This window comes from Misgurnus anguillicaudatus, chromosome 4 (assembly GCF_027580225.2).
Source record: "Misgurnus anguillicaudatus chromosome 4, ASM2758022v2, whole genome shotgun sequence".
NCBI classification, from domain to species: domain Eukaryota; kingdom Metazoa; phylum Chordata; class Actinopteri; order Cypriniformes; family Cobitidae; genus Misgurnus; species Misgurnus anguillicaudatus.
The window spans coordinates 23,234,948-23,255,269 of NC_073340.2; the positions used below are offsets into that span (position 1 = coordinate 23,234,948).

The 20,322-nt window shown below is 37.2% G+C and overlaps 1 protein-coding gene across 11 annotated transcripts in view; it reads left to right on the forward strand.

Moving 5' to 3' along the window:
• The window catches only part of cacna1g (calcium channel, voltage-dependent, T type, alpha 1G subunit), a 272,840-nt gene extending 260,974 nt beyond the window's left edge, over window positions 1-11,866 (forward strand). For 7 of the 11 annotated variants that reach the window (XM_055176552.2, XM_055176558.2, XM_055176553.2 and 4 more), the window contains 4 exons: window positions 241-363; window positions 4,509-4,689; window positions 4,801-4,970; window positions 10,369-11,866. In XM_055176552.2, coding sequence (XP_055032527.2) covers window positions 241-363; window positions 4,509-4,689; window positions 4,801-4,970; window positions 10,369-11,169 — 1,275 coding nt within the window. In that variant the 3' untranslated portion in view covers window positions 11,170-11,866. Of the gene's footprint in view, window positions 1-240; window positions 364-4,508; window positions 4,690-4,800; window positions 4,971-5,271; window positions 5,743-10,368 lie in introns of those variants that run through there. The other 4 variants (XM_055176557.2, XM_055176559.2, XM_055176560.2 and 1 more) reach the window with 2 other exon arrangements.
• Window positions 11,867-20,322: the final 8,456 nt, after the last annotated feature.

Consider the following 20,322-nt stretch of genomic DNA (forward strand, 5'->3'; position numbering starts at 1 on the left):
ATTAAAAAACAGAAAGTTTATTGTGGCTAACAAAGAAAAGCCAGCCCCTGTCCTCCTTATGTGCCAGTCCCCTTCACCTGATGCTGCCCTGTGTATATTAACTTACTGTTAATGACCCCTTTATGTAGTTTTGCATTTGAGTTTAATTCTTTGGCACTAACCTGTGTCAAAGTCTGCGTGTGTGTGTGTTCAGACTGTGCATGTGAGCGTCTCACTCTTGGCTCGTCTCTTCTTCTTTAGATTCCTCTAGCCGAGGTGGAGGCTCTGTCTCTGACGTCGGAAAAATCCTGGTCCTTAGCTCTGACGGATGACTCTGTCCCAGACGATATTAACCCCCTCTTACTAACCAGTCAGGAGTGCAATGTATTTAACAGTAGAGCAATGTTCATCATCTGCCTCTCAGCCCTACACTGCTTCCAAAGACACTCGAACACTCTTCACGCTGAATACATGGGCCTTTTGAAATTAATTAAAGTGCCAGTCAGATCCAATTTCTAAGCTTCAAAAAACACTGTAATTTTCTCAAAATATAAATTTAATATTACCTCATTTCTCAAAGATCAACATACGATTCGCGCAAAGCCGTTCAAAGATTCAGTCTCCCTAAACCCATCCTTTCGGTAGGCTACTCTGCTCTGATTGGTCAACTGACACACTTAGTTGTGATTGTTTTTTCTGCACAGTTAAAGTTACCATGAAAATAAAATGAAAAACTGTCATTTGTTTTGGAATATTTTTTTTTTTTTACAAATGAATTATCTGTAAGATTTATTATTTTTTTTTAATTAACGTGCCCTTATAATCTTTAATCAAAAACGCAAATCTCCTCCCCTTCTCAAAACGATCTCTCTTTACTTCCGGTCATATGGTGTGGCAGAATGGCGGGGTCCGGGAAAAGATCACTGTGATTAGCAATTAGCAACACGACCTAACTCCAAACGATACAATCAGATCTCGATAGACAAAATCAAATCCAGCCCTGCCTTATTTCATTTCAGAAGCCGGTTTCACTTGCCACCACAGGGAAAATTAGGCAATCGCTACTTCCGTTTCATGGCGACTTTAACAATAATGCAACATGGATTGACCTAGTGCTAACATTATCATTACACATCACTAATCATTAATCCAAATAATAAGAACGACAAAAACCTCTAACCTTTTAACACTTATGTAAGCATGTAAACGTACCGGGCCCACAGCTAAACATTAAACAATAGTGCAACTGCAACATGTGTTAGCCGAGTGCTAGCTCAACTTACTGATAAGACATTAGACTTTGAAAACTGACATCATTATGCATCATTTGTCATTAATCCAAGTTATAAGAACGACGACAGACGCAAACATTTTTACACTAATGTAAGCAAGTATGTAAGCCAGACCCACAGCTAAACAGTAAACATCTGCCACATGCGTGCTAGCACAACGTACTGATTATAGTTTGACAACCGACATCATTACACATCATTTATCATTATTCCAAGTAATAAGAACGACGACAGACACAACATTTTTTACACGTAAGCAAGTATGTAAGCTAACCAGACCCACAGCTAAATAGTAAACAACTACAACATGCGTTAACCTAGTGCTAGCATGACATACTGATTAGATATTAGAGTTTAAAAACCAACATCATTACACATCATTTATCATTATTCCAAGTAATAAGAACGACAACAGACACTAACATTTTTACACTCATGTAAGCAAGTATGTAAACATACCCAACCCATTCTCGCCAAATGCTTAAAAATAACACGCAGTGTGATTATCGTGCAATAGATACGCCAAATTCCAATTTTGTGGCATATGATACGCCAGTCCTTCTCGTTCACTTGTGTGGCGCATCTTTTCGTGCCATTTTATTTCATGGTTTCTCGTTTATTTTCTGTTTTTTAAACCATTTTTGCTTGGGTTTAGGGTTAGATTTGGGTTTTGCTTTAGGATGTAATTTTATATATAGGTTTCTCCATGTTTTGTCTATTTTTAAATCATGATCGCTTGGAGTTGGGGTTAGAATCGGGGTTTGGCTTAAGATGTCATTTTATGTTATAAAAAGTTGCAACACAAAACCCAACCGACAATGGTATAAAAACAGAAGACAAGTAAAGAACCGGGAAATAAAGTGACACGAAGGGAGGCGCCATGTGGGTGAATGGGATGGACTGGTGTGTCGTGTGCACGCAGGGTCGGAATTTGCCGTGTCTGTTGCACGGTGGTCACACCGTGTGTTATTTGTGCGCATTTTGGTGAGAATGGGCTGACACACTGGGCCCATAGCTAAACATTAAACAATAGTGCAACTGAAACATGTGTTAGCCAAGTGCTAGCTCGACTTATTGATAAGACAGTAAACTAGACATTGAGAAAATAAACACAACATAATAATCATACTTGCAGGTTATGGCTAGACGCATGTTCGTCTAAATAAAGTGGGTACTAAACCATGTCTTATGACCAAACATTTAGCAAATCCAGCCTTGAACTCGCAGAGATTGGAGAAGCCATCGGGAGTAAAATGATAGGAACACAAAAAAAGGGTTTTATTTTAATGTTACTGCTGTGGTATCATGGAAAAATAAATTTTAACCACTGATTCTTCACATCTTATCATTTGGTAGTGAAAACAACACAAACGTGCCTTTACAGCTGAAAACACAGTTTCTTCTCGACATGATGTTACCACACCAACTAGCGGAAGATTTCCGTTTCTCGCGGGCATGACCATAGGCGGACATTATGCAAAGTTTTGCCTTCACACATAGACAGACAACAAGTCAGAGATTCGGAAAATATTATGACTCGTTAACGTGGTTCAGAGTCAACTCCCTACTTTAGAAGCCAATATCTTTATTTTTGATGCAATTTTTTTGGGTTAAGAAATTGGACATTGATGGACAGCTACATGACACACTGCAATAAAGGTCATTTTAAATACTGGATCTTACTGGCACTTTAAAATATCATACTGCACTGTGAAGTTAGGTTTAAGTTTGCTCTTTTGGAAAAAAATACAAAATTTTAATAAAGTAATAGTTATTTAAATAATTCATGGTTTGCTGACATTCGTGATTTGCTGCCATTTTGACAAACTTCATAAATTATGGTGTTTCTAAATCAATCTGTTTAAATGTCTACCCTTAAGACATTAAAATATCTGACTCCTGAAGGCCAAGATTGACCAATCCGATAATAGATAATAAATAAACATATGGTATGAAGCAAATGGCAGATAAAGCAAATTCCAGGTGATTTATAAGCCATTTATGGTGAAATATTGTAATATATCTTATGTGATCTTAAATTTTGTGCAGAGCTGAGAGGTGAGTGTATTTGGAAGCTGGCTTTCTTCTAACCGTCCACTATTCTCTCTCTCTCTTTCTTCATCTTCACCAGCCTGGTGTTTGTATGGTCCAGTCTAATAGAAAAGTTTTACTGCCTGTCAATCGGCTCCTTTCCTGTCTGGGTTTAGCAGCTTTGTGCCTTTTTTTCCTCTCATGTGTCTGAAAACTTTTTTGGAATCTCTGCTTCATTTATCTCTTGTTTGACTGTTTGCATCCCACATTCAACGTCTGCATATATACATGTGTCTCTGTTTTTTGTTTCATAAGTATCGATGTGTTACTGTATCTTTGTTGTATTAAAAGTGAAGTTTTTTTCCCTAGTACCATGCTTCTTTGAAGTACATAGTGGTGTGGTATTGGGTGGCTTCTGATGTCTGCCAGCTACAGTAGTACAGGCTTTGGGCCCTGCTTCCGAAGGGGGGAGGCTGATGGTTTCTCGGAACTATGGCCATGCATCCATAAATAATTTAAACATCACATTTTTCAGATGAATGAGATTTATATCCAGCATGTTCTCATTTTTCTATCATTTATGTGGATGTAAATAGTTCCTAGTGCAGAAAAAAATCGCAGTGAAAGATAGCAAATTATTCATGTGTGCCCAAAGTTGCGCATAACACCATCCCAACCCTAATGAATTGTGGAAATGGCACTATAATTGTTAAAGACCCTGTGAAATCAAAAATAGGGTTTGATGGCTTTGTGGATTTGAGGCAATCTATATGCTAGCGTGTTTATATTTCTGAAGAATTGAAATTAAATATGAATGACTCATCCTGAAATACTGTACTCAGATTTTAATGAAATGCTTCCTTAGAAGATCCCTTCCTTTATTGTCATCTGCAACTAAATTTTAAGCTTGTTTTGGTTTAAAAAAAACATGGATGAGTCATTCAGTATGTTACAGTAAACAGTACATGGATGGTTAATTATAAAAAATATGGATACATGGATACAACATGGTTTATGAGAATCTAGATCAGTCTCCTCCCTGTGTCTAGTGACCAGTGATGTTTGCCTTTCATGCTAACCAGTCCAGCCTCTATGTATTAGGTACAATATGTGTGCATCTCCATGTGTCTTTAAGGAAAGCCCCCTGATGGCCCAAACACAAGCACATTCTCACATCCCAATCTGCACCTTTTTTATTGCCTGCAGACCACAGATCCAACAGATCCCTCGGACCTCAACGAATCAGACGAGCCAACGCATGAGCACCTGCTGTACGTCAAGAAGACCTCAGTGGGCCGCACACACTCTTTGCCCAATGACAGCTATATGTTCCTGCCACTGCAGCCCAATTCAACCCACACAACCTCACCTCACTTAGCTCAAACAGGTACGGCAGTGAAATTTGAACTGTGCCCAGCATTAATATGCACGTGTAAAATAATGTTTTAAAGGTTTATAAGCATGTAATAGCAATATAATAACATATGTGTTCACATAGGGTCTACTAGCTCGATCCAATCTCAAACAGAAGAGCCCACCCAGCATCTGACTGTGCCCACCGATCTGTTTCGACCGATAAGTCCTCATAGCCTCTCAGACTCGGAGAGCATCCCGCGAATTCCTCCACCTCGTCGGGCACACACTCTCTCACGCACCTTACGCAGACAGGTGAGCTCAGGTTTTTTTTCTGTCCTTTAAGGCTCCCTTTCTGAATGCCGAATGATGCTTTGTATGTTTGTCTGTATTTTATCTCTGCCCGTCTTTTCTAGTAATGCATAACATGCCTTCCAATACTTTATGGATTGCATTTGGAGGCTTATAGGAATATGATTGATATAAAGTCTGACACCTCTGCACTGTTGATCTCTCCCTCTGGCCAGTACATTTCTACTCTTAATCCTTCCTGCATTCTCTCCTTTTCTCTGCTTTTTTCGCCTGCTTACCTACTAACGTGACTTAACCTGTGCAGCTCAGCATGGTCCAACCCAAGCCCGACCCCGAGCTGCTCCTGAGACACAGATACTCCTGTTTCTGAGAGAGCCGGATTGGGGTGTTTAATTCAGCTGGCCCCAGGGCCCCCCCTCTCCACAGACCCCTCAAACCCTCTCCCTTTTTCTCTTCCCAAACCTCTTAAATCCTATTCCTCCAGCCCAATGCATTTCACCATGGCTACTGCAAAGGCCAAAGGTTAAAGATCAGGGGGACTTAAAGAGTATAGAGTATTGATTTGACAATATCTATACAGAAATGTCTGTATTAATCTATATAGACATGTTTAAGAATGTGTCTGCAATCATTTATTTGCACAAAAAAACCGTTTAACCCCTTTAACGTGTTTAATTAAAACAGCATGGTAATTATAGGCTGCTTTCTGAGGCGTCATTTGAAGGAATATTCCATTTTCTTAAAAGAAAAATCCAGATAATTTACTCACCACCATGTCATCCAAAATGTTGAGGTCTTTCTTTGTTCAGTCGAGAAGAAATTATGTTTTTTAAGAAAAACATTGCAGGATTTTTCTAATTTTAATGGACTTTAATAGAGCCCAACATTTAACACTTAACAGTTTTTTTCAACGGAGTTTCAAAGGTCTATAAACGATCCCAAACGAGGCATAAGGGTCTTATCTAGCAAAACGATTGTCATTTTTGACAAGAAAAAGAAAAAATATGCTCTTTTAAACCACAACTTTTCGTTTGGGTCCGGTCCAGTGCGACCTAACGTAAATGCGTAGTGACGTAGGGAGGTCACGTTTTACATATATAAAACGCACATTTGCGGACCGTTGTAAACAATAAACTGCCACAAAGACATTAATTAGTATCAGTTGACATACAACAACGTAGGAACGGTCCTCTTTCAACACATTTGTAAACACTGGGGCGGAGTTTCGCGTTCGTCCTCTGTGACCTCTTGACGTCATGACATATTGCGTGGAGTCACGTTGGAGCATCACGACCGGATTTACACGAGAAGTTGTGGTTTAAAAGTTGATTTTTTTATTTTTCTTGTCAAAAATGACAATCGTTTAGCTAGATAAGACCCTTATGCCTCGTTTGGGATCGTTTATAGACATTTGAAACTCTGTTGAAAAAAAATGTGACACTGAAAAAAATGATTCATTGAATTTAATCAATTTTTTAAGGTAAGTGGTTGCAATCAATTTATTTAAGCTACATTTAAACAAAAGTTTTATATTTTATTTTACATTACTAATCTTTTTGGTTTAAATGTAGCTTAAACAAATTGACTGCAACCACTTACCTTAAAAAAATTGATTAAATTCAATGAATCATTTTTTTCAGTGTAAGTGTTGAGTTGAGTATTAAATGTTGGGCTCTATTAAAGTCCATTAAAATGAGAAAAATCCTGCAATGTTTTAATCAAAAAACACAATTTCTTCTCGACTGAACAAAGAAAGACATCAACATTTTGGATGACATGGTGGTGAGTGGATTATCTGGATTTTTCTTTTAAGAAAATGGAATATTCCTTTAAGCTTACTTACAATAGCGACTGGGGCTAGTTGTTACATGGGAAAGATTATTTAGGTATTTAAATACCTGTAGATTTTAGATATTTAAATACCTAGTTCAGAAAACTTTTTGTAAATTTTATCTTTCAAACTAATGTTTCAATTATAATAATGTTTTAGCTGTTGGCCAACCAAGTAAACACCATAACATTAGAAAGTTAACATTTTATAAATTAAAATTTTAAACATATTCCCGTTAACACTTCCCGTTAAATGTGCTTTTATTGATGTTAGTTATTGCATTAGCTAACATTCAAAAATAACTAATACATTTTTAGTTTTTTTTTATTAAATGTCAAAGTGTTAACATTAGTTAATGCACAATGAACTAATATCGACAATGGCAGTAACTAACATTAACAAAGATTAATAAATGCTGAAAAACTATATTGCTCATTCTTAGGTCATGTTACATTTACTAAAGTTAACAATACAACCTCATAGTAAAGTGTTAGCGTATTTGATTTTATATTCAATTTATCTGCAAGCTGCCAGTTAAAATTAGATTGTTTTGTGACATTTATGTTTCTTCGAAGAAAAGAAAATGTATGAAAAGGTTTAGATAAACATCATTGTTTATTAAAAACTAAACTTTTTCCAGAATGCTATGTTTTCAAACAATACTGTTGCCAACATTTGTCTCACGCCTCTAGGTGGCAGCAATGTTTCAATCACACAAGCTTCAACACACAACAGCCTTAGTCTCTTTTCTCTGTTGGTTAACTTTCCCAAGCTGACACAGTTCCTCTTGATCTTTAGCACTATCGACATAGAGAGGTGACTAGACCGAGCATTGGCTGCTGGATTGCACGTCAGCGGCGCCCCAATATTATATGTGGCAACTTCTCCATTACTCTCAAAGCAACCGGAGGAAAAAATGCATCCGTTGTGTGCACCTTTGCAGTGTACGAACCGTCACACACTTTAAAACCACTCTCAGGGAATTACCTTTCACAAGAAAGACTTGAACAGTTGTTTCTGGTTGTGTTTGGTCATTCTAACATTATTTGATAGCAGACTATTAATTCACTGTCAGAAAAAATGATCCAATAATGTCCCCTAGCTGTCACAAGGGCTGTACCTTTTCAAAAAGTACATCTTTGCATCTAAAGAGGTTATATTCGTACCTCAGAGGTACATATTGGCACAAAAGAGTAGTACATATAATGTATACATATCTGTACCTGAATTGAACATATTAGGACTTTTTTAATAGGTACTGCGCCAGTGACAGCTTGGGACCCTTTCTGGACTCATTTTCTTAACAATCGATATTCTAAGCAATGGTAGACTAAACATTTATGTCCTCCACTCAGATAAACGTTCATTAAATTCAGTTAAGAATTGTAAAAGTTATTGTGCTTTATATCTTAAAAACAAACAAACATTAGTTTGCAGACTAGTCTTGCCACATCTAATATGGCGGCGCTGCTGACGTATCACAGGAACGGACCAAGCGGCCAATGCGCGGTCTAGGTATTTCTTTAATGTCTATGTTTAGCACCTCCCATAATGCCCACCTCTCTCCTACTGGGCTAGAGCTGCTCTTGGACTCCCTCCGTTTCGGAGACAGTTTGGTCCCGTGAAGAAAAGTGGGTTTTTTGGTCTGTTGCAGTAGCCCAGTGGCTCAGAGTGCAGTCTGCCAAACAGTGCCTGTAGGGTAAATCTTCGTCTGCCCTGTTGAAACCAATATTACATACTTTTTTACTGAAAGTGCAATTGATAAGTTTTCACCTTTGTGACTTCACCCATAGCAGTAGCATGTAAATACGGTTTAAAGGTACAGCTATTTAGTAAAGAGCAATAGAGCAAAAGGTGAAATAATATGTATTTGGCAAAATACAAGTGAACTTTCTAATTTAATCAAAAGTGCAATGAAAACAATAACACAGCAAATACTGAGAATGTATGTTTTCAATTCAGCTGGTTGCTGTTCGTGGAATGTTACTTCAAAGGGATAGTTCATCCCCAAATAAAAGTTGTGTCATTGTTTGCTGACCCTCGGGTTGTAGCGGGCCTGTGTGAATTTCTTTGTTTTGCTGAACACAAAGGAAGATATTTATAAACAAGCAGAAACAGGAGCACCATTCACTTCCAATGCTTAAAAGTCAATTTTCTTAAAATAACACACACCATGTCATCCAGGATGTTGATGTGTTTCTTTGTTCAGTCGAGAAGAAATTATGTTTTTTGAGGAAAACATTCAAGGATTTTTCTCATTTTGATGGACTTTAATGGGCACCAACACGTAACAGTTTTAATGTAGTTTAAAATTGCCGTTTCAAAAGACTCTAAACGATCTCAAATGAGGCTTAGGGTCTTATCTAGCAGAACGATTGTCATTTTTGACAAGAAAAATAAAAAATATACACTTTTAAACCACAACTTCTCATCTATCGCGCCAGTGTGACCTCACGTAATTGCGTAATGCTGTGGAAAAGTCACGTGTTACATATATGAAACGTACATTTGCAGACCATTTTAAACAATAAACTGACACAAAGACATGAATTAGTATCATTCCACATACAACAACGTCGGAACGGTCCTCTTTCTCCACACTTGTAAACACTGGGACGTAGTTTCGCATACATCATCTGTGACCTCTTGATGTGATGACAAATTGCGTGAGGTCGCGCTGGCGCGACACAGGACCGGAGGAAGGTGAGAAGTTGTGGTTTAAAAGTGCATTTTTTTTTTTTTTCTTGTCAAGAATGACGGTTGCTTTGCTAGGTGGGACCCTTATGCCTCGTTTGGGATCGTTTAGATTCATTTGAAACTCCGTTGAAACTGCAATTTTAAACTGCATAAAAACTGTTACGTGTTGGTGTCCATTAAAGTCCATTAAAATGAGAAAAATCCTAGAATGTTTTCCTCAAAAAAACATAATTTCGACTAAACAAAGAAAGACATCAACATTTTGGATGACATGGTGGTGAGTAAATTATCTGGATTTTTCTTTAAGAAAATGGACTAATCCTTTAATGGTGCTCAAAAATGGTTTGGTAACAAACATTGCTCAAAATATCTCCCTTTGTGTTCAGCAGAACAGAAAAATGTATGCAGATCTGGAACAGCTTGAGGACGGGTAACTGATGATAGAATTTTAGTTTTTGGGTGAACTATGCCTTTAAAACGAATGTGTAACTGCTATTGAGCAAGTTTTATTGAACTTTGATATACGAGCACAATTTAAGAACTATTTTTGTCGGTTAAAGGTTTAATCTGTGGTTATACGTTTGATACAAGCAAGTGTCAGATTTTCAATGTAACTGAGGCTACAAAAGCACTCAAATCAGATGCCCGAAGGCGGTGTCTTTATTTTTCTAACGTCACCACCATCGTTTGAAGCAGAGAGCTTGTGGAGTGAAATGCTAATGGTGAACTCCACTCTAACTCCACGGTTCCCCTCCCTTCCATCGGCTTCTAAACCCTTAACATCTCATACTAACTACTGTCATCCTTTCATGTCCAAATCCCTAATGTTACCCCTACCCTCCCCTCACCTCCTCCCGTCCCTGCTCTCCTCAGGTGGCAGTGAGTGCTGACTCTCAGGAGACTTTGTGCACAGAGGGAGCGGACAGTGAGGGTCCTTCATGTTCCCTTGTGAAGTTTCCACCTCAACTGCAGCCCTCACTCTTTCTGGTCCCCGCCACACCAGGCGCCTCTCCGAAACCGTCGAGACCTAGCGTCCACACGCAGCACAACCCCTACGACCAGTACAATGTCTTCTCCAGACACGCCAATGCTCCGCCGCCCCCCGCCAGGCAGGAGGAAATGGACTCAGTGGACCACGAGGTATCGCGCATTATCAGGGCGGGGCTCGTTGGGAGGAGTGACGATGGAGGCGTAGGAGATCAAGGTGCGAGTAGGCGTCAGCTTAAGAAGTACCACAGCGTGGACACTCAGGCCCAACGGGCGCTGCTGCTACCGCGGCCCTCGTCCTGGCTAGACGACCCACGGCGACACTCCATCGAGGTGTGCTCGTCCGTGGAGAGCAGTCCTCAGCGCAGTTCCATCTCCTCCGGTTTTGTCTCGCGAGCAGACAGTCTGCAGCAACAGTCCTCGCCCCGCACACGCAAGAAAAAAATGAGCCCCCCGTGCATCTCCGTGGATCCTCCTGAGGGACTGGACCATCCAACTTTGGGGATAGTGCCTCCCCCACTCCCAAGCCGGGACACTTGCCTGAGGAGGCGTGCTCCGTCCAGTGAATCTAAGGACTCTTTTGATTTGGCTGGGGCAGGGGATGGTCTTCCTCAAGATGGTGTTGCGAACTCCAAGCTGTTGACTCTGCCAAGTTTCTCTTTTGAGAAAACAAGCTCTGAGCACTGAACCTTGACTACATACCCAACACAGACACGCACATAACACATGATGCACTCGGTGTATCCGTGATGGTGATAGTAATAGTAATAATATCTTAGAGAGTAATAATGCAACAATGTTGAATACTCCATGGGGAATAGTAACTATACCTTGTATTTGTTCTCTACTGCCAAAAGAAAAAAAGAAAAAGGACTTTGTGACGAGGATCGTACAAGCTAATAATAAGACTCTCTCTCTCCTCAAAGACGCTAGCAGATCTCTGCTGGCAACCTCATGACCTCCTTACGGAAGTCAGCGCAGAGCCCGAGGGAGTGTGTTCCCTTTTGGCCGTTGGGAAGACTTCACAGCACTGTATTGACTGCCGTATGGGCACTGATGAAGGTACAAAGCAATATGAACGTTTTAGAGACACTATTTTCTTAAATTATTGGGCCATAGTGTTTGTAAAGGATGTAGAATTTTTTCTTTTTTGATTTCATTATAGTTTTATTTGTGTCTTTACGTGATGAAATATTTCCTTATTTTGCGTTATTTTTTCACCATAGGATATTTTTAGCTTTCTTGGTTTTAACAAAAAAAAGAAAGAAAACTTTTTCAAAGTGCCAGGATCCATGTATTTGTAGGAATAATGATGATGATAATATTAATAATGATATAATATATCTCTTTAAAATAAAGCATTAAATGGTTTTCTGATTTTTAAGCACAAGTATTAGATTGATGTGCCCTGTACGAGTCTCATAAAGCACAAACGTTGGATGGTATGTGCCGACGGGATTGTAAACTACCTTTATTGACAGCTTTATTATGAAAAGAAAAGCACTTGCATTAATTGACCTTATGATCAGAGAATAAGGTCATCTGCAATACACGCACAAGCCGGAAACCAGATTTAATTTGTACGAATTTTATTAGAAATCTGCTTCAAATTCTGATCATGTTCCTCTAAGTAGACAAATAAATGTCTATATTGTGAGTACGCCCTATACAGTATTTGTGTGAAAGTGTGACATGAAAAAGTGGGAAAAAAGGGAAAATTAGGGGGATAGTTCACTTTGGAGTGAAGATTTTGTCATCATTTGCTCATCGTCATGTTGTTTTGGCCTGTATGAATTTCTTTTTTCTTCACAGACAAGGATGTTTTGGGAGATGATGGTGAACACACAGCAGTAAGTGACCATTGACTTCCATAGTAGGAAAAAGGTATTTTGGAAGTACTGTGAAAAATAATGAAGAAAATATTTTGATAAATGACGTTAAGCACACAGTTGACGGTACCCATTAAATTCCATCATATTTTTTTATTCCTACTATGGAAGTCAATGGTCACTATCTGCTGTGTGTTTACCATCATTTCTCAAATTATCTTCTTTTGTGTTCATCAGAAAAAAAAAATTCATACAGGTGTAGAACAACATGAGGATGTGAAAATGATGACAGAATTTTCATTTTAAAGTGAACTATCCCTTTAAGGTACTTTATCAAACCAAGTACGGTATACATAATTAACCACCCTATTTTTCCACGAGGTACATTCATCTCTCACGTCTACACCTCAGTTGAGATCAAAAAATGTCTTTTGATTGAAGCCGTTATCAAATGAAGTGCGAATGACTTACTGAAACGGTTCCCTTTGGTTTTCACAATAGCTCATCAGAACATCTGCAGGCCTCCTTTCAAACTCAAAAAAGCTTTTGTTTCATCAAGTCCAGCTCTGTAATATAGCCCTTTTTCTCTTTAAAGAGCTGGCTGCGGCGTGACTACAGGTTATAGATGGCTTGAGTGTGTGATAAAGTCTTTATTTTGCCACTGGCCCAATTTCGAAACAATCTTCCAGCTTCATTTTGGCAGTCCTCAAAAGCATTCTTTAATCCTGCTGGTATTATGAATCAAATGCAATGTGATCATTATTACTGAGGAGTTATATAATTAGCCATTATATTAACAATACAGTGATTGCAGATTGTGCAGATTCACCTAATGATGTTCTCCATTGCTTATCATCTCAGTCAAACATTTTGGGGCGTTTTCACACACAGGGTTTAGATTAATCCTGGAAAAGGTCTTAGTTATATTAGGACTTTTAAGTTTTTACTAGTGCTGGGCAAAGATTAATTGCGATTAAATGCAATATAAGTAATTTTTTGCATAATATACTGTATGAAGGTGTGCTGTGTGTAATAATTATGTATATATAAATACAAACACATTCATTTATGTATTTAAGAAATATTTACATGTGTGTGTATATATATATATATATATATATATATATATATATATATATATATATATATATATATATATATATATATATATATATATATGATATATATACATTAAATAATATATATTTATTTATATATATAAATTTAAAAATTCTGAAATATATGAAGAGTTTGGTTCCAAAACGCAATAAATCCATTTTGACAAATTTTGGTAAAAACGTGTTTTCTATACCAAGAAAGTGACAAGATGAAAACAACTATTTTCTGTTACAAACTTTCACACAGCCTCTTCAGGTTATAAAAACATAAAAAATTCAAATCCATAAGTTGATTTTCAAAGATTTATTATAAAAACGGATTATTTTTTCCACAAAATGCAATAAATCCATGACAAGTTTTTATTCAAAATGCTATAAATCTATTGAATCAATAGCCTATATAAATGTGCATTCATCTTTGCCATGTTATATTCATTTAGTTGACTAGTTGTACACACTAATTAAAAATATAAACATTAATGTTATTAATCAAAACACTTACTTTGTCATATTAAGATCACTGTCATTGCGGTTACTTGACGTCTTCGCTTAACGCAGGGGTCTCAAACTCAAACTGGCTTGGGGCCATTTCTAAAACAAACATTTCATCGGGGGGCCACAGAGCTATTTTAACGTTCAAAAAAGTACAATATTTCTGTAAATGTCATGTTTACTTTCTATTATTTAATGTATAATAATACTTGAAAATATACAAGCAGTGGTTTAATCTTTTAATATACATAATTTTAAAAAGTAGCCTAAGTAAATCTTTTCGTAACCTTATCTTAACAAAGACCTATTATAACCTTGCACTAAACTAACAAATTTAATTCCTGTATACATTTATAAACTATTATAAAAAATTACCACCAGTAAGTGTTTCTGTTTTGATTTATTTTGGATTCTTTTCAGTCATAGTATTGACATTATGTTCTTTGTTATTTCAGTTTTAATTAATTTTCTATTATATGTGGGAAATTATTAATAAGTGAAAGTGATCCCATAACTTTTGAATGGGTAGTCAATGTTACATAAGCTAGTTGGACAAAAAAAATAATACTGCTCTGTGTGTAATTGAATAGTAAGCTACATAATAATATATTATACTTCATTATATATAGCAGTATACATACTTTTATGTTCTGTACATTTCTCCTCATCTTTTATCTTTTCTTAACCTGGGCACTTTGATGGCGCTTTTCTTATCTGTAGTTTAAAATGTGTTGCATTACGTACGGCTCTGCCTCCATGCGTTGTCTCCATTAGAAGCTGTTACTTGTTGATGTGAATCCCACCGCAGCTCAATCTTTTCTGAGTAACAGCTGATATACACCCGGAAGTAACAAATCTTCTCTGGACAAACACTACAAAGTCCCAACCAGATTAACTGATCGCGTGGTGACAATGATATGATTGACGCGAGGTTCAGTTGAGGAATTAAAATCCGATCACGCATTACGTTATCCTCCACATCACAGAGCGCTCGGTTCATTGCTGCGTAGCAACGGGTGACGCGACCCACGCCACGGAGCGCAACTTCCGCTTCCGAGCACTTTGGAAAGTAATGCTTTGACTCGTTTTAACGCGTTGTTAGACGCGACATGTAAACGAACACTTAAACGTTTAAATCAAAAATCAAACGAATATAAAACAAAGTGAATAAAAATCTTTCTGCGGGCCAGATTATATAATATTTTTGAAAGGTGACGCGGGCCGCAGATAGGGGGAGGGCGGGCCGCAAATGGCCCGCGGGCCGGGAGTTTGAGACCACTGGCTTAACGTCTTTCACAGCGATCGACTGTAAAATGTTTTTGGTCCTGCTCGATTTTCGTTGACTTTGAGTAAAATTGTGTACAGTTTTTCATAAGATCCTCTGGGGTCAATGTGTTAGCATGAGAAGCTTGATGCTGTCGGGAGAACAAGCACCCGTCTCCCGAGTGCCTCTCAGGGAAATTGTTAGATGCTGGTGGCTTACGTTTCTTTCCCATCACAGAAAACCATCACAGGTTTATCGATGCAATTAAAGTATTATTTTGTTTTGTTTGTTGATCACGTAGTACAAAGTAGATGAGGAAAACCAGGACTCCGTGTACTACGCGCGTCCGCCATTGTTTGTTTACATTGCGTGAACGGTGGGCTGTAATATCAGAAATGGAGTTATTGCGTTCTGTAAAAAAGTGGGAGTGGCGTTTGTCGCATTTTGGGAAAAAAGGGAGAAAAGATGAAAGAATAAAACGGCGGATATTGGATTTTGCGTAAAATTAAGAATTTACTTTTAACTAATTACCTGATATAATACTGATTTTGGCAGTAACTCATTTTTTTCAAAAATGGCGTTTATTGCGTTTTGGAACCAAACTCTTCATATGTGTGTGTGTGTGGTTAAATATACATAATAATTACACACACACACACACACACACACACACACACACACACACACACACACACACACACACACACACACACACATATTATGCAAAAAAAATACTTTTATTTTTTACACTGAAAAAAAGTATTAATTCAATTTACACATTTTTTTAAATGTCACGTAACACACGCTGTTTCTGCATTTCTGATGTTAATCTGGAGTACCTATAGAGTAGTATGACATCCTTTATATCTCCGAAGAGTCTTTAGTTTAATCAAATTTATAAAAGAAAGATTAGCTTTACCGAATCTTTCCGATAGTGTACGAATAAATGAAAAAGGAGTAACTACCGCGGGTGGAGCGAGTACAAGTCATGCAACACTATACAACACTTATAACTTATGATTCACTTCATGTTCGTGTCATTTATATAATATGCACGCACCCATTTCCAACATAAGACAGAAGTCTTACTTACCGCATGCAACTCATGACCCGGTTGGGAAAATCCAGCGCATCAAACAGACACACAAAACTCTGCTGCTACCCCGGATAATAAACTATATCCATTGTTTCTGTAAGGCTGGCTTTCTTCTCCTTACATCCAAAAACACACTTCTTCTTTCGTGCCATTGTTGAGTTTTGAAATTAAAACAAAGCTGTCGCGTGATAAGATGTTTCAAGTTGTAGCGTGTCCCGCTGATTGACGGGTGGGCGGGCTTTTCCGGGGGAAGTGCCCATATAAAGAAGTGATATGTATAGAAACCCCTGAAACGTCAGCTGGACCCGTAATCGAAAAAAACGTTCAGAAACTTGTACGAACCCTGGCATTCGGCACAGAAATACTCTGTAACACGCCCAACTGCTTTTTTAACACTTTGCCTACGTTTACTATGAGGAAACAACTCTATAACTGTGTTAATAAGTCAGAATGCTTGAAATACCATTGAACCACCCCTTTAAGGTAAGTGGTTGCAATCAATGTATTTAAGCTACATTTAAACAAAAGTTTTTTTGTTTTGTTTTGTATTAAAAAAAATTTGTTTAAATGTAGCTTAAATAAATTGATTGCAACCACTTACCTTAAAAAAAATTAGTAAATTGGATGAATCATTGTTTTCAGTGTATGCATCGCGATTAATCTTTGCTCAGCACTAGTTTTTACAAACAAACCATACAAAAAACAGTACTGGTGCGCATCTTGAGACAAAATATGGAATGGGAGGCAGCTAAATCTTGCATTTTAGTGTGATATCCGCCCTTTTATTAGTAGTGTATTATTCTATCTTTAGGACATTTTGTAACATAGACCATTTTGAGAAAGGTGATGCCAAAACATCAGAATGCAAAATGTGTGTGCAATAATATTTAATACTTTGATGTATCAGCCAAATGTTTGAAGAAACTAAGTTAATACACTCAATGAAGATGATTAAATTCCCAATTGACTTTTCCTTCCAACTGCACAAATCCTGGGAAATGGATTGGGGGACCAGATGGGAAAGGAAAACTTTGAGGCTATTGGTAAACATCCTCAGGAGGAAATTATGTTTAACCTCTTCTGTGCTTCTATGGTAATCATCTCTGTGGGTTTCTACTTGGAAAATAAAGCCTGAAGGACTCTTCGATATACAAGCTGAAGATGAGTATTGGAAAATCCACGATAACATTTACTGCACACAATGTTTCTATCGATTCAGCTTCTAAAATATGACGCAGTTCCCATTTAGTCTGGCTGACAATTGAACATTTGAGAGAACAACATCTCAGGAGATTGTTTTGTGGTGGTAAAGGTCTTGTTTACGAACAGACATGTCATCATGACTCTTTGGGAGGTTCTCCGTTATTGGCTGTAAGTTGATGTAGTAAGTGTTTGCTCATCTGCTTCGGCGCTCTGCTGAGAGAAGCCAGCAGAAACCAATTTATGACCTCTTCCTACTAGTTCAGCAATCCCTATCACGCAGCACAGAGTGTTTTAGAGTGTCAACACATAAAGACAACAATACTAAACGTTTATTGCTTAAACGGTTCTTCAGAGCATTGCCATCCTTGAAAGGAACTATTTCTTTCACACCTTTTTATAATCCAAAGAACATACTTTTTTGAAGCAGAATGATTCTTCAGATGATAAAGGTTCTTCATGGAACCATTCAGACAAAAACAGGTTATTTTATATAGTATAAGGACAGCTAGATAGTTAATAAAACAAACAATAAGTTGAACAATATTTTTTTTACAAATATACATTTTTGTTTTTAGGATGTTCTTTCTTGGCATAAACGCGACCAATCTAAGAATCCTTTTATTCAGCAAGATTCTGCAGGAAGAGACCTGACTCACTGGCACACTAAAACCATTGAGAGTATATAGGCAACCTAAGAATCTTTAAAGGTCAAGCTAAGATTGAAAGCATGAACAACAAACATGAAGTGGACAGAATTAGACTGAGAGAACTGCCAAGCTTTATTCTGGACATTTTAGAAAATGTTAAAGGAAAATACCCCCGTTTTTCAATATTTTACTATGTTCTTGCCTCAGCTTGGATGAATTAGTGCATACCTATCTTTTTTCAATGCGTGCACTTGGTCTTTGTATGGCGCCTTGTGAATGTGTTAGCATTTAGCCTAGCCCCATTCATTCCTTAGGATCCAAACAGGGATGAATTTAGAAGCCACCAAACACTTCCATGTTTTCCCTATTTAAAGACTGTTACATAGTTACACAAGTAAGTATGGTGGTACAAAATAAAACTTGTTTGGAGCCATAGGGATGAATAGGGCTAGGCTAAATGCTAACACATTCACAAAGCTTTAATCACCATTAAAAGTGCACGCATTGAAAAAAGTATGTATTAATTCATCTAAGTTGAGGTAAGAACATAGTGAAATATTGAAAAACAATAAGAAAATGGGGTTTTATACATTTTAGTTCACTTTAAAAGTAAAAAGAAAAGAGTTTGAATTGTTTCTGACATACATGCTTTTTTGTAATTTGCAAAACTCGCAAAAGAGATGAAATTCTGAGAATCACTCTTAAGAGCAAAAATGTGCACTTTTCATCTGCAGTGCGGCTAAAGCCCAACGGTTTAATGTTTTCCTAATGACACTGTCTTTCATATCTCATCTGAAGGCAGTAATGGTCATGAATGCCACTGTTCAGCCTAAATGACAGTGGGATCTTGCACGGGAAAAAAATTGTACCAAAGTGGCTGTAAGTGTGTCATTGCTTACATAATTATCTGTGAAAGAAAATCGATTTTAAACAGAGATTCAGAGATTAAGTGAATGGGGAAATGTATGAACATGGTTATTATTGCATATATAGTATATGCTCCCTTGGCCTGGTTTATAAAATGCTGCATAGAAATCGGACTAAATTTGATCCCACCATAATTTTTCAAAAGTGCGTACGTGTGATTCATAAAATGAATGTGCGCACAGATAACGTGCATATAGATGTGAAATCTATAAATCGCGAATGATCGTAAATTGTACAGCTAAATAGTTTCAAATCCCCACATCCCTCCACATTTATAAATATGGACTTTGCCATGCACTGTTAGACTTTTTATTGTATATATGTGGTAACTCACTGGCAACGTGTTACTGCCCTATTACAGTACCATAACATGTTTTTTACAGTATGATGCCTTTACCGCAGTTCCATTTTAAAGTATAATACCCTTACTGTAACCTAGTTTAAAAAATATTTTGACTTGAAGGGGAATCAAACCAGGTCACCCGTTTCATAGGTCCGTAACACTACCACAGTGCAACAGAGTCACTTATGTTACTCGCTACACTCCCCAAGTAGCCTCTTTTGTCACTCATCTGACACTCCGAGGAGCGAAATCTTGGCGTCACTAGTGTTTTGAGGTCTTGAAGTTTTGAGGTCAAATTCAAATCTGACGGTCAAGCATTTATCCATAATCTCTTTCTTGTTTCTATCTACAATTTTTAATAAATGATTTACACTGCTGAAAAACAATTCACATGAATTGAAATAAAAACTTGCTGTACTGCTAAAAGCATAACAAATAAAATGTATTTCATTTCATAGATATATTTTATTTTTCCATTTTATATGCTTTTATAACAGTTTTATTCAACTACAGTAGCACTACTGCTGTTTGTTTTACAGCAGTCTACCGCAAATTCAAAACATACAGTAAATCACTGTAAATTAAACATTAATACACTGTAAAAAAATCTGTAGAAATTTGCAGCTGGGTTGCCGGTAACTTACCGTAGATTTAAATTTGTTATTACTGGCAACATTTTGTTCAAAGTTAAATGAACATTAAACATTTACAAGTCTTTGTCTTTACAGAATAAAACTAGAAAACAGCATCAAGCAAAACATTCTGGGAAACAACATCTGAAGCAAAAAACAGAAAAAGTTTGATGATGATTTCTGGTTCCCAGAATGCTTTGCATGAGGCTGTTATTGTATAGTTTTATTCTGTAAAGACTTGTTAATATAATATTTAACATTTATTTAACTTTGAACAAACTCTTGCCAG